Source organism: Saccoglossus kowalevskii, chromosome 3 (assembly GCF_978046115.1).
Source record: "Saccoglossus kowalevskii chromosome 3, keSacKowa6.1, whole genome shotgun sequence".
Classification (NCBI taxonomy): Eukaryota; Metazoa; Hemichordata; class Enteropneusta; family Harrimaniidae; genus Saccoglossus; species Saccoglossus kowalevskii.
The window spans coordinates 40,001,639-40,016,198 of NC_140643.1; the positions used below are offsets into that span (position 1 = coordinate 40,001,639).

At 33.3% G+C, this 14,560-nt stretch overlaps 2 protein-coding genes across 3 annotated transcripts in view; one reads left to right on the forward strand and one right to left on the reverse strand.

Annotated features, from left to right (window-relative positions):
- On the reverse strand, positions 1-5,216 carry LOC100368920 (uncharacterized). Of its 2 annotated transcripts, XR_014928995.1 has the most exons (6): positions 4,998-5,216; positions 4,108-4,238; positions 3,125-3,504; positions 1,596-2,123; positions 443-1,375; positions 1-300 (listed from the first exon to the last, which is right to left on the reverse strand). XR_014928995.1 is itself a non-coding variant. In XM_002730870.4 (5 exons), exons 1-5 carry the CDS (start codon positions 5,132-5,134, stop codon positions 1,313-1,315), a joined length of 1,239 nt encoding a protein of 412 aa, XP_002730916.3. In that variant the 5' UTR covers positions 5,135-5,216; the 3' UTR covers positions 1-1,312. The 2 variants fall into 2 exon arrangements, 1 of the variants encoding a protein (XP_002730916.3); XM_002730870.4 differs by having other exon boundaries at positions 1-1,375.
- The window catches only part of LOC102810030 (mitochondrial S-adenosylmethionine carrier protein-like), a 26,106-nt gene continuing 16,747 nt past the window's right edge, over positions 5,202-14,560 (forward strand). The window contains exons 1-4 of the mRNA XM_085497198.1: positions 5,202-5,380; positions 8,128-8,284; positions 9,943-10,052; positions 10,597-10,701. Of these exons, the coding sequence (XP_085353324.1) occupies positions 5,315-5,380; positions 8,128-8,284; positions 9,943-10,052; positions 10,597-10,701 (438 nt within the window). The 5' untranslated portion in view covers positions 5,202-5,314. The remainder of the gene's footprint in view (positions 5,381-8,127; positions 8,285-9,942; positions 10,053-10,596; positions 10,702-14,560) is intronic.

The window sequence follows — 14,560 nt, forward strand, 5'->3', positions numbered from 1 at the left end:
TTGAAGTTGAGTGGAAAGTTTTATTTCGCTGAATATTGTTAACAATGAAAAAATATACCATATTTGGCACAGAATTCATGTAGTTAATAAGTATATAACATATAAAAGTAATTTCTTAGACTTAGCTTAGTTTAGTTGCGAACTTGAACAGTAAAATTGACCCATGAGTATGCCCTCTAGTGGTTAAAGTGGCAGATTCTTTCGTAATAAAGTTAATGCTTGTTGTGAACTGTGGGCACAGTGTTCCCCCTTTATCAGTTAACCACATCTATGGTTAATATGAGGTTATTACGAGGATACCTCAACGTATACACGAACAGAGTACAGTGAAAGGATCAACCGACGTGCAGCGGAGGTCAATGCGACGGCATATTGTCTGAGAGCATACTTTGAGGTATCCTCATAATAACCTTATTATTGTACATTTTTTTTTCAAGGATACATCATAGGAATACCGAAATCCAAAAAGTTTATCATCTTGTTCCAAACCCTACCAAGTATCAAAATAATTTAGCTGGTAGTTTTCAAGAAGAACTTGTAAAAGAACAAACACAAGGACAATGTATTCTGAACTGAAAATATTTACACGAAAATAAACAAACCTGTCAAAAGTTAACTCATGGAACATACAAAAAAGTATAGCAATTGAGCTGGTAGTTTTCAATAAGAAGTCAGAAATAACATTTTTTACCAAAGATTATTCAATAAAAATAGAGAATTGAAGATATTGTCATGAAATGAACAATCTAACAGAGGTTTACCAAGTATAAAAGTAATTGAGCTGCTAGTTTTCAAGGAGAAGATGAAAATTTAATTGTTGATGGACATTACCAAAGTGTCATCTATTTTCTGTTTTTTTTTCCGGGGATTATGGGAAAATTCCCTGACACCTTTTTCTTCCTATGGTTCAGATTTACAGCCCATAATATGTGACATTTGAATACATTTGCATGGCTAATAAGCTAAACTGACCAACGAACAAAGAGTATTTTACTTCCCATGGTTTAGGTTTGACAGCCGATGATACGTGAATACATTTGTATTGCTAATAAGACAAACTGAGCATCCGTGCTACATGTAGATGTTTAATGTACACATTCTGCAGATCTCAACAAATGCAGAAATTATAAGCATCGTTTTTAAATTAAAGTGTAATCTTTAAATGTATCCAAATATTCACATGTAATACAACAAAGAACAAAACGATAATACAAGAATTTATTGTTTATTTTTAAGAGCTAGACAGCAGAAAAAATGAAATATACAAAAAATCCTCTAAAAGTAAACAATAAATAATGTCTATCAGAATGTGTTAATCTTTGATTCCAAGAACAGGAAATCTTGTTTCAGTGATTACTCGCAGATGAGGTGGTTTCTGTAACAAAAACAAAGAAATTATTGAAATAAATTACAGTTTTTGAATTTTATCAATTACATGACATTCCACAGTCATGGCAAATAAAACATATCACACCTATTACAATCTTGCTCTAATGAATTCAATAATTTGCTATGCATGACTGAATTGTATTCATGTGTACAGTAATTGTTATTAAATAAGTTTATCAAAATTCATATTAGAAATCTGTACTCACAAGATGATCAGGTCTGTTGTCTTTTCTGATGTTCTTCAGTTTACTTCTAATTTTCTTTCTTTTTGGTTTCATTCTTTCATTACATTTCGGTTGATAATTGGATTGCTGGACGTCATTCACTACTGATAGTTGTTGTTGTTGTGCATTTGTACGAGACTTTTGTTGTTCTGTATCACCCCTAGACAACTGTTTGTCTGGTAATGGATTAGTTAATCCAGTGGATGGTACAACTAAATCAACATGTTTCCTTTTTTTGCTATGCACTTTTGTTTTAGTATGTTTATCTGATTGTTGATGTGTTTTGAGGGCTTTACCAGAATCTCTTGTTCTAAATAATAAAAATTTTCTTTTTCTCTTAAATTTCCTTGTGAGTTGGTGCGTCTTCTCCACGCTAAGTTTTGTTGACTTTAAACTTGTTTCCTCTTTCTTATGTTTTTTCTTCTGAGTTTTAGTCTTGTTCAAGTGACTTGAAGTGACAGCATCCTGAGAAGTCTTAGTGGAGAGAATGAAACCTCTTGACGATGTCATCTAAAAAATAGAAACGAAAAAAAATGAATCTTTGTCCTTCAATAGTAACTAGAGAGACAAAATATTCAATGTTTATTCTGAATTTCTTAGGTGCCAATAAAGAAAAAAATAAATGCTGAAAAAGAACTTGATGCGGTATTGGCTGCATTGATTGTATGCAAATAGATATAGAAATTCTTGAAGAGGTAAGTTGGATGACAATCCCACTGGTCTTGAGATATCAGTAGAAATCTAAAAATTGTCTAATTATTAAGCAAAATAAATAATTTATATGCACACATTCCAATCCCAAACCAATGAAGCTAAGATTATGTAATGTCGTTTTGATTTTTTTGTTTAAATATAACCACATAAAGATCGCTAAATCTTACTGAAATTTTGTTTTAGACACAAATGCATGGGCACAGTAAGCCTACACTAGGCTAATGTAACATAAAATGTGATGCAAAAACTAAGAGTTGAGTAGTTGCCATTTCTTTGAAATTGGTTGTGTGATAAAGTTTGTAAAAAATTGTGATGCGTGACACACACTATTATTGGAAATGACTCATAAAATCTTCAATGGAGAGACCATCAGTGATGTATTGGGAGGTTTTGCCCAGGGTCTTTGTTAGCTTGTCATTCCAAGGATTGCTTGACAAAACTGGATTTCAATAGACAATGCCCTCTGAAGACCTGGACACAATCACATGGCCATATTTTTTCACTTGCAAGTAACTTAATATACAACGTTGATATATAGCATATAGCTTCCATTGTCACATTTAGACATTTTTACCAAAATTCATTCAGTTGAAAATAATAATGCAAATTAACTAGGTGATTAATATGCATAGATTTACTAATTGTCATTGAAATCAAACAATTGGTCCTAGAGATATCAGTGGAACTGACACACATATTTTCACACATATTCTACACACATATACAGAGTAACCACAAAGACTCCCATTGTGTGTTTCGCATACAGAAGACAAAAACAAACCATTAGCATATCATACCTGTTTAGAAATAATTTTCTTGTCTGTTTTCAATTTCTTCTTATTTGATCTTTGTTGGTGTTTCATTTTCTCAGTAATGTCATCCCTGTTTTTCTTCTGTAATTCTTCATTCATGTTATTATAAGCATCGTTGTTCTCACCAGACTTTTTCCCTTTCTCTTCTTCGTGAGAGATTCTTATTGGGTTATGGCCACAACTTTTCTGATCTTTTTGTTGTTTATCAATTCCATCAGTGTTCAATCTTCCTCTTTTTCTATTTCTTTTCCTTCTCTTTTTCTTTACAGTACTTGCTTCCCATGAATCATGCAGCTTTTGTTTCTTAGCAACGATTGCAGTTTTGCTCTCTTCATCCTCATCAGTATTCGTTTGCTGGACTTCTTCTGCAAACAATATAATAAGATACAAGATTTCATTCCAATATTGAGATTTTCACGGATCAAAATTCATGTGTTGCTGTAAGACTCACCCACATGAAGCTATACATTACATCTTAGTAGAAAACTCATTTATGTGTTATGTTGTTCTCAGAGTAGTGTGAGTCAAGTGAGTATTGGTCACCAAATCCATGTAAGCTGAGTCTATTTCTCAGAGTAGTGTGAGTCAAGTGAGTATTGGTCACCAAATCCAGGTAAGCTGAGAGCGTATTTCTCAGAGTAGTGCGAGTCAAGTGAGTATTGGTCACCAAATCCAGGTAATCTGAGAGCGTATTTCTCAGAATAGTGTGAGTCAAGTGAAAATTGGTCACCAAATCCATGTAAGCCGAGAGTCTATTTCTCAGAGTAGTGCGAGTCAAGTGAGTATTGGTCACCAAATCCAGGTAAGCTGAGAGTCTATTTCTCAGAGTAGTGCGAGTCAAGTGAGTCAAATCATCACACGTGGGTTACATTGAGGCTCGTGTATGTACTGCTGGGTCAGGTACATGTATGTGATGTAGGATTAGTTTTGACAATGATGTAAACATTGACCTATAATTCAGTACCTACCATGTTTGTCTTCATGTTGTTTTCTCTTTTTCAGTTTCTTCCTAATAACTGATTCCAAACTGTTTCTAGATTTTACTGTGATCACTGATTGCATAGGTTGTGATTGTTCATCGTTTTGCTGACCACATGACCTATATAGTTGGTAGATTTATTTTATTGCAAAAAGTATAAAAGCCATTTGCCCAAAGATCAAGTACAATTTCACTTAATTATTCTGAGTTTATAAACAAAGGAAAAAAGGAAATAAATTTACTTTTCATTTGTTGTATGAGGAATTACACCAGGTTTCGCGATAGCGTAAAAATTTGTTTTATGGACATTTATAAATATTTATAAAACATACATTCTGAAATACCCTTGCACTGCATTTAACTCCAGAGAAGATGCTTTCAGTGGCGGTAATGCCAATTACCAGCAAGTTTTTTTTTTTTTTTTTTTTTTTCAATCATTGGCCAATTTACTGTAAAACATTGTGATTGGTCGATCTGTCAATTGTTAATTGAATATATATGAAACAAATTCATGCCTTCATGAAACCCGATGTAGTGCACAGCCACTTAGGTAAAAATTTTGTAATACGGCTATGTTGGTAGACCTGGTTGGGGCAGATAGCAATATTTAAATTGAACTGCTGAGGGCAGTATTTGAAGAGAATTCACATATCTCTTTCAACACATGTTAACGTGTATTTTTGTATTTCATAAGAAACTGGCCATGGTAGCAGCCTTTGGTATATTTCAATTAATTGGTAGGTACAACACTTACGGTTTTTTATCTATCAACAACAGCCATTTCACTGTACATAATCGAGTGATTGGTCAACTTTCAAGGTTGCTTTTGTCTGAAAACTGCAAACATAAGTTATTATAGCCCCCAATGAGTGTACCTACCTTATAGGATTTGACTTCTTGGATTTCTCGATATTCCTTGAATTGTCATTTTCAATTTCTGTAGATGACAACTCTGGGAACCAGTCTAAAACAACGCTTCTATAGCTTGGATCGACCTCAAGCAAGCTATCCTCCATACCTTCAACACACTCCAAGCTGACCTCAACTCAATCCGGAAGTGAGTTAAATAACCCGGAAGTAAAACCGTTCGAGCAGGCATATCGGTACACGTGAGATGTCGACTGCTGCTGCATTGCCAGTATAATCATTCAAAATAATGTACATGATACAGCTCCGTTCATTTGACGACGCGAATAATGGAGATAGAAGAAATTGAAGTCCGGCAAGTTGAAGAACCAGTGCCGAGTCACGTCGCATTAATGGTATGTCCTTATTTTTGTATTTGTAGGAGTAACTAAACTAGTATATTTAAAGGTTTATTATAGCACTCCACCTGGCTATATATCATTAGTACAATATAGAGAAAACACTTTGATTACATTTTGTAAAGGACTATTCTCGTCCGCGAACTGACGTCTCATTTTGCCGCAGAAGCATATGACCTTTCACGCGGTAATGATGAAAGCGCGGTGAAACCCTGTGTGCGAAACACGACTGCATGCTGCATGGCTTCACACGCTGATACACTATAAATACACATTCACATTTTAGCAGATTAACATAGACTGTTGTGATCTGAAATAAACACAAATTGCTGCAAGAAATATCATCAATAATCCTATATAGTAATGCAATTTAATTAAAGTTTGTTTAATTGAACTCAAATGAATTGCAATCCTATATAGTAATGCAATTTAATTAAAGTTTGTTTAATTGAACTCAAATGAATTGCAATCCTATATAGTAATGCAATTTAATTAAAGTTTGTTTAATTGAACTCAAATGAATTGCAATCCTATATAGTAATGCAATTTAATTAAAGTTTGTTTAATTGAACTCAAATGAATTGCAATCCTATATAGTAATGCAATTTAATTAAAGTTTGATTAATTGAACTCAAATGAATTGCAATCCTATATAGTAATGCAATTTTATTAAAGTTTGTTTAATTGAACTCAAATGAATTGCAATCCTATATAGTAATGCAATTTAATTAAAGTTTGTTTAATTGAACTCAAATGAATTGCAATCCTATATATAGTAATGCAATTTAATTAAAGTTTGTTTAATTGAACTCAAATGAATTGCAATCCTATATAGTAATGCAATTTAATTAAAGTTTGTTTAATTGAACTCAAATGAATTGCAATCCTATATAGTAATGCAATTTAATTAAAGTTTGTTTAATTGAACTCAAATGAATTGCAATCCTATATAGTAATGCAATTTAATTAAAGTTTGTTTAAATGAACTCAAATGAATTGCAATCCTATATAGTAATGCAATTTAATTAAAGTTTGTTTAATTGAACTCAAATGAATTGCAATCCTATATAGTAATGCAATTTAATTAAGTTTGATTAATTGAACTCAAATGAATTGCAATCCTATATAGTAATGCAATTTTATTAAAGTTTGTTTAATTGAACTCAAATGAATTGCAATCCTATATAGTAATGCAATTTAATTAAAGTTTGTTTAATTGAACTCAAATGAATTGCAATCCTATATAGTAATGCAATTTAATTAAAGTTTGTTTAATTGAACTCAAATGAATTGCAATCCTATATAGTAATGCAATTTAATTAAAGTTTGTTTAATTGAACTCAAATGAATTGCAATCCTATATAGTAATGCAATTTAATTAAAGTTTGTTTAAATGAACTCAATTATATCGCAATCCCTTAAAGTACCTTATGCAATTTAATTAAAAGTTTAATTAAACTCAAATAAATTGCAATCCAATATAGTAATGCAATTTAATTAAAGTTTGTTTAAATGAACTCAATTATATTGCAATCCTATATAGTACCTTATGCAATTTAATTAAAAGTTTAATTAAACTCAAATAAATTGCAAATCTATATAGTAATGAAATTTAATTAAAGTTTGTTTAATTTAACTCAAATAAATTGCAATCCTATATAGTAATGCAATTTAATTAAAGTTTAATTAAACTCAATTAAATTACAATCCTATATATTTCATTACAGTTTAATTAACTTGTCTCACAGTATTCTGGGTTTATGAAGTTGCTAATGTTATCAGTAAAATTGGGACCACTTTGATTGAAACAGTAGATTATAGCAAGCGCAATGAGAACAATCAAAGTCTGCTCATGAAGCAAGCCCTACAAATAATATGTGTATATGGAAGTAATCTATATGCCCTACGAGTTTGAAAATGGTGCACTTTAGGTCAATTTTATTCTCTGCTTGAACTGATTTTGGTATGAACAACACACCTGATGTTTTGTTTTGTTATTTAATATTTTTAGAGCACTTAATAACCCCCCTCCAACATTTGACTTATAATCTATATCTTTCATCATATGTAATTGATACTGTTACAAAAATATTATTAGGGGCTATGTCATTGACAATGACTTGTTTTCATTAAAGGAAATGTAAATCTATAACATATTCAAGGTTGTTTAAAACTATTGATGTTCAATTGCATCAAAAATGACAATAAGGAGAGTGTGCATATTAAGTAGTATGATTTATGAGTGTTTTATAAACTAAATACTGTACAAATGACGGATACCGTGATGGGCGACATTGTTGTACAAAACAACGCCCTTATAAAGAAGTATGAGGTTATGAAGCAAGGGATTGTGGGAGAAGTGATTGATTTCCCTGATATAATTGTGGCTTAACTAAAGCTCAAATACATAAAAATACATACTTCTCCGTAAGTTGTGGATATATACACAACATTCGGAAAATTGCAAGTACTAACTTCACACACGTTTGTTCACAAGGGTCTCTCGTTCACACAACATGTGCAATGATGATAACAATCTACTACAGAATCATAAATGTGGGATAGGTTTACCTTTTCTTTAAATAATAGGAATCACAGTAAAAAACTCTGGATTCGATTCCATGTCAATATTGATGGTATTCTTTGACCTACATGTAGTTCAAAAGAGATTTTGACAATTGCAATTGTCTAATTTTGACAAAATGTCACTTGAGTTATGTTTATTATGTACTTTTGTTCTGCAGGCTGGTGGAGTTGCTGGTACTTCTGTTGACATAGCTTTGTTTCCCATTGATACAATCAAAACACGCTTGCAAAGTGAAGCTGGTTTCTTTAAATCTGGAGGATTTCGAGGAATTTATTCTGGTTTAGGTTCAGCTGCCCTTGGATCAGCTCCTACTGGTAATATTTTTTATGTATACATTGAGACTAATTAATACCACATGGATATAATAGTGCAATATATCATTCACAGTAGTGCATGGTGTTTAATGCAAACAGAGTAACTTATATTATCTGTGTATTGTGGGCTTTGATATGTCTTTGTCATCAAAATTTGAATTCTTTGCTTTGTGAAAACGAAATGTTCTTTTTAAAAGGAGGTGGTCATTACAATGTAAACAAACTTTTTATTTTACGCAGTATATTATATTTGATTAATTTTTATCTGTAATATTCTTTTGTAACCTTTAACCTCCTTTAGTAGGTTGTTATGAGTTAATAAAAAATACTAGTTACTATACAGTTCTCCTAACAACTATAGATTTACAGGGCAATGTTTACGAGCTCAATACGGCGCTAAACTGAGAAGTGAAGAATTGCGGCTTACCAGATTTCCTTCAATAACAGCCAAACAAGGAAACGTCAAATCTTGTCTTGGCTTGTTTATTCTGACAACACAGCTCGTTCATTCATCTGTATTCGTAAAGTACAGTAACTTGCACAAAACACGCTCATAAAAAACTGTGTTGGGCTATGCAGTATCTTCACAAAACAGTTCCCTTTGCGGTTCCAATGGCTTCTAGCTAAAACAAACGATTAACAACTCTGAACTCTAGGTGGCACTCACAAAAAATCTGCAAAAAACCTCAACAGTAGTAAACTCAAAAGTTGTTTATTAGCTCCACTGTCGACAAATTCGACACAGCGGAGCTGTTCATATTACTGATTGTTCGTCTCCGTCTTCATCAACTTTACAATTTCAACTTCTTCTTCGAAACCGCAAGTCAGAATGTTTTCAAATTTGATATGCAAGTACCTTGGATGATTCTTTCTCAGATTTGTTCATTTCATGATGATATCTTCAATTCTCTAATTTTGGTGAATATTTTTGTAATTTTTGGTAAAAAGTGATATTTTTGACTTCTTGTTAAAAACCACAAGTCTGATTGCTTTGATATTACATATATAGGTACTACATGTGGATCTCTCTCAGATTTGTTCATTTTGTGATGATATCGTAAATTTTCTAATTTTGATGAATATTTTTGTCATTTTTGGTAAAAAGTTATATTTTTGACTTCAGGTTAAAAACCACAAGTTTAATTGCTTTGATATTATATATATATATGTACTACATGTGGGCCTCTCTCAGATTTGTTCATTTCATGATGATACCTTCAATTCTCTAATTTTGATGAATATTTTTGTAATTTTTGGTAAAAAGTGATATTTTCGAATTCCTGTAAAAAACCCCAAGTCTTATTGCTTTGATACTATACATATTGTTCATTTTCTAATGATATCTTCAGTTCTTTAATTGAAATGTGCATTGCTAACAGCGGAGCTATCTCAGCCTACAGGTTGCTTGTTTAAGTTTTATAGTATGTTTTTCGGAAAATTTTGTTTGAGACTGACATGTCTTGTTTGCCATGTATGCTACAGTTACAACACTTTGATTGTGTTCAAAATATATATGGAGAAAAATAATTTTTGAATTATAGTGTAAGAAGTTTATTGTTTGCATGATTTGTAGACATTTACTTCTGAATCACTTAATTTTATACACATTCAACTTACGGGAACCAAAAATAACATGTTCTTGGTTGTGTTCCCATCAGCTGCCATATTCTTCTATACTTATGAAGGACTGAAGAAGACCATTGGTGGGGTTGTTTCTGAAAAATACCACCCGTTTGTCCATATGCTAGCTGCATCAGCTAGTGAAGTGGTGAGTATAGTAAATATATTGGTTAAATTATTTATTGTGGACAGAGGTGAGACTATAACATATAGAAAATATTGCTTTCATTTTTGGTGGTATATACCAGTAATCCCACACTGGATTCACATTAAACTCATCCAAGATTCCACCAAATGTGCATCATTGCAAGTCACAACAACCTTATCGTGACAACTAAATTAATTTGCCGGGGCAGGTAGAAATAAACCTCATATATTCAAGGGTCAAAATTAAAAAAAAAATACAAAATTGCTCACATGAACATATGGTTGTCCGATAAAGGTTTTGTGTTTACCTGTTTGAATGTTAATAAATTCAAATATTGTCATCTTTCAAAAAAATCACTTTTTACCTATTTGTTTAACCCTTGCCAAAGTCGGTTTTAATCACATCTAGCCAATGAGAAATTATATCTGTATGGTCCAAAATTAATAAAATATGCAAATGTGATGGTGGTAATATCCATGATGATCAAGTCACAAATAGATGTCTTACCTAATTCTTTGATTTGTTTATTTTCTTAATCTATAAGACAGCATGTGGTATACGAGTGCCTGTGGAAGTGATAAAACAAAGAGCACAGACAAATATACAGTTATCAAGTGTACAAGTACTTAGAATGACCATACGTCAAGAGGTAAAAACTTGTTATGTGCTTTCTAATGCATTGTTCAGCATCAACCTTATAGATAGTACCGTAGTTTCTTTTACACATGTTTTCAAAATGAACTTTTTATATTTTATAGACTCCATAGGTATACCTTATTAGACAATTTCAGAGCTCTATCATGAATGGAACATACATACCTAAAACGGTGAATAAATTTGCATATCTGGATGTATAATTAAATAATTAATAAATTGTACAATCAAACATAAAATAATTTTAAAATATCTTTTGATGCTTATTAACATCTACAATTCACTGAACATTTGTACTTATCAAAGGTTTCATATCCATTTAAAAATCAATGCAACAACTTCACTATTTATCTATTGATGTGAAAATCAGTATATATCTTTGTTTTAATTTAACATCAAAATGATCGATCAAATGAGTTTGATCAGAGGTACATTACTTGGGGTTTGCAACTGGCATAGTACTGTATGGTGACATCATGTCAAGATCCCATTCAAGTCTCTTCTCGTAGATAGCGAGACTGAGGCTACGACCTTCTGACATGACGCATATCAATGTTCAAGGTTTGTAATGAAAAAAATAAACTTTTCTTGTCACTATCATAGTGAAAAATGTAATACATCGAAAATGTACAGAAAATATAGTTCTCGTAATCCGTCATATCGTGGGCAGCTATTTTGCTCCACCTGGACATCCCAGTATCCTAGTTACCTCGGGCATGCGCATTCGCATTTTTTCTGAGTTGGAACGTTTATGCGAGAGCGAGATTGTGACGGGATCTTGGTATCATGTCACCGTAGTTACAAACCCCAAGTAATGTACCTCTGGTTTGATTATAATCAGATTTTTCACAACATTTCAATGCTTGGTTATATTTCAGTGTCAACCCATGCATCATCTTGTGTGTCTTAGCATCTCAATACTTGGTTATATTTCAGTGTCAACCCATGCATCATCTTGTGTGTCTTAGCATCTCAATGCTTGGTTGTATTTCAGTGTCAACCCATGCATCATCTTGTGTGTCTTAGCATCTCAATGCTTGGTTATATTTCAGTGTCAACCCATGCATCATCTTGTGTGTCTTAGCATCTCAATGCTTGGTTGTATTTCAGTGTCAACCCATGCATCATCTTGTGTGTCTTAGCATCTCAATGCTTGGTTATATTTCAGTGTCAACCCATGCATCACCTTGTGTGTCTTAGCATCTCAATGCTTTGTTATATTTCAGTGTTAACCCATGCATCATCTTGTGTGTCTCAGCATCTCAATGCTTGGTTATATTTCAGTGTTAACCCATGCATCATCTTGTGTGTCTTAGCATCTCAATACTTGGTTATATTTCAGTGTTAACCCATGCATCATCTTGTGTGTCTTAGCATCTCAATGCTTGGTTGTATTTCAGTGTCAACCCATGTATCATCTGGTGTGTCTTAGCATCTCAATGCTTGGTTGTATTTCAGTGTCAACCCATGCATCATCTTGTGTGTCTTAGCATCTCAATGCTTGGTTATATTTCAGTGTCAACCCATGCATCATCTTGTGTGTCTTAGCATCTCAATACTTGGTTATATTTCAGTGTCAACCCATGCATCATCTTGTGTGTCTTAGCATCTCAATGCTTGGTTGTATTTCAGTGTCAACCCATGCATCATCTTGTGTGTCTTAGCATCTCAATGCTTGGTTATATTTCAGTGTCAACCCATGCATCATCTTGTGTGTCTTAGCATCTCAATGCTTGGTTGTATTTCAGTGTCAACCCATGCATCATCTTGTGTGTCTTAGCATCTCAATGCTTGGTTGTATTTCAGTGTCAACCCATGTATCATATTGTGTGTCTCAGCATCTCAATGCTTGGTTATATTTCAGTGTCAACCCATGCATCACTCTGTGTGTCTCAGCATCTCAATGCTTGGTTATATTTCAGTGTCAACCCATGTATCATATTGTGTGTCTTAGCATATCAATGCTTGGTTGTATTTCAGTGTCAACCCATGCATCATCTTGTGTGTCTTAGCATCTCAATGCTTGGTTATATTTCAGTGTCAACCCATGCATCACCTTGTGTGTCTTAGCATCTCAATGCTTGGTTATATTTCAGTGTCAACCCATGCATCACCTTGTGTGTCTTAGCATCTCAATGCTTGGTTATATTTCAGTGTTAACCCATGCATCATCTTGTGTGTCTTAGCATCTCAATACTTGGTTATATTTCAGTGTTAACCCATGCATCATCTTGTGTGTCTTAGCATCTCAATGCTTGGTTGTATTTCAGTGTCAACCCATGCATCATCTTGTGTGTCTTAGCATCTCAATGCTTGGTTATATTTCAGTGTCAACCCATGCATCACCTTGTGTGTCTTAGCATCTCAATGCTTGGTTATATTTCAGTGTTAACCCATGCATCATCTTGTGTGTCTTAGCATCTCAATACTTGGTTATATTTCAGTGTTAACCCATGCATCATCTTGTGTGTCTTAGTATCTCAATGCTTGGTTGTATTTCAGTGTCAACCCATGCATCATCTTGTGTGTCTTAGCATCTCAATGCTTGGTTATATTTCAGTGTTAACCCATGTATCATATTGTGTGTCTCAGCATCTCAATGCTTTGTTATATTTCAGTGTCAACCCATGTATCATATTGTGTGTCTTAGCATCTCAATGCTTGGTTATATTTCAGTGTTAACCCATGTATCATATTGTGTGTCTCAGCATCTCAATGCTTTGTTATATTTCAGTGTCAACCCATGTATCATATTGTGTGTCTCAGCATCTCAATGCTTTGTTATATTTCAGTGTCAACCCATGTATCATATTGTGTGTCTCAGCATCTCAATGCTTGGTTATATTTCAGTGTCAACCCATGTATCATATTGTGTGTCTCAGCATCTCAATGCTTGGTTATATTTCAGTGTTAACTCATGTATCATATTGTGTGTCTCAGCATCTCAATGCTTTGTTATATTTCAGTGTCAACGCATGTATCATATTGTGTGTCTCAGCATCTCAATGCTTGGTTATATTTCAGTGTTAACCCATGTATCATATTGTGTGTCTCAGCATCTCAATGCTTTGTTATATTTCAGTGTCAACCCATGTATCATATTGTGTGTCTTAGCATCTCAATGCTTGGTTATATTTCAGTGTCAACCCATGTATCATATTGTGTGTCTTAGCATCTCAATGCTTGGTTGTATTTCAGTGTCAACCCATGTATCATATTGTGTGTCTTAGCATCTCAATGCTTGGTTATATTTCAGTGTCAACCCATGTATCATATTGTGTGTCTTAGCATCTCAATGCTTGGTTGTATTTCAGTGTCAACCCATGCATAATCTTGTGTGTCTTAGCATCTCAATGCTTGGTTGTATTTCAGTGTTAACCCATGTATCATATTGTGTGTCTTAGCATCTCAATGCTTGGTTATATTTCAGTGTTAACCCATGTATCATATTGTGTGTCTCAGCATCTCAATGCTTTGTTATATTTCAGTGTCAACCCATGTATCATATTGTGTGTCTTAGCATCTCAATGCTTGGTTGTATTTCAGTGTCAACCCATGTATCATCTTGTGTGTCTCAGCATTTCAATGCTTGGTTATATTTCAGTGTTAACCCATGTATCATATTGTGTGTCTCAGCATCTCAATGCTTGGTTATATTTCAGGGTCAACCCATGTATCATATTGTGTGTCTCAGCATCTCAATGCTTGGTTATATTTCAGTGTTAACTCATGTATCATATTGTGTGTCTCAGCATCTCAATGCTTTGTTATATTTCAGTGTCAACGCATGTATCATATTGTGTGTCTCAGCATCTCAATGCTTGGTTATATTTCAGTGTTAACCCATGTATCAT

Excerpts from the sequence above, each read along its gene's own strand:
- LOC100368920 (XM_002730870.4), bottom strand. The coding sequence starts at position 5,134 with ATGGAGGATAGCTTGCTTGAGGTCGATCCAAGCTATAGAAGCGTTGTT. Across the intron at positions 4,239-4,997 it reads AAGAAGTCAAATCCTATAAG|GTCATGTGGTCAGCAAAACG; the intron begins GTAGGTACACTC and ends CCAACTATATAG. Across the intron at positions 1,376-1,595 it reads ACAACAGACCTGATCATCTT|AAACCACCTCATCTGCGAGT; the intron begins GTGAGTACAGAT and ends TTTTTGTTACAG.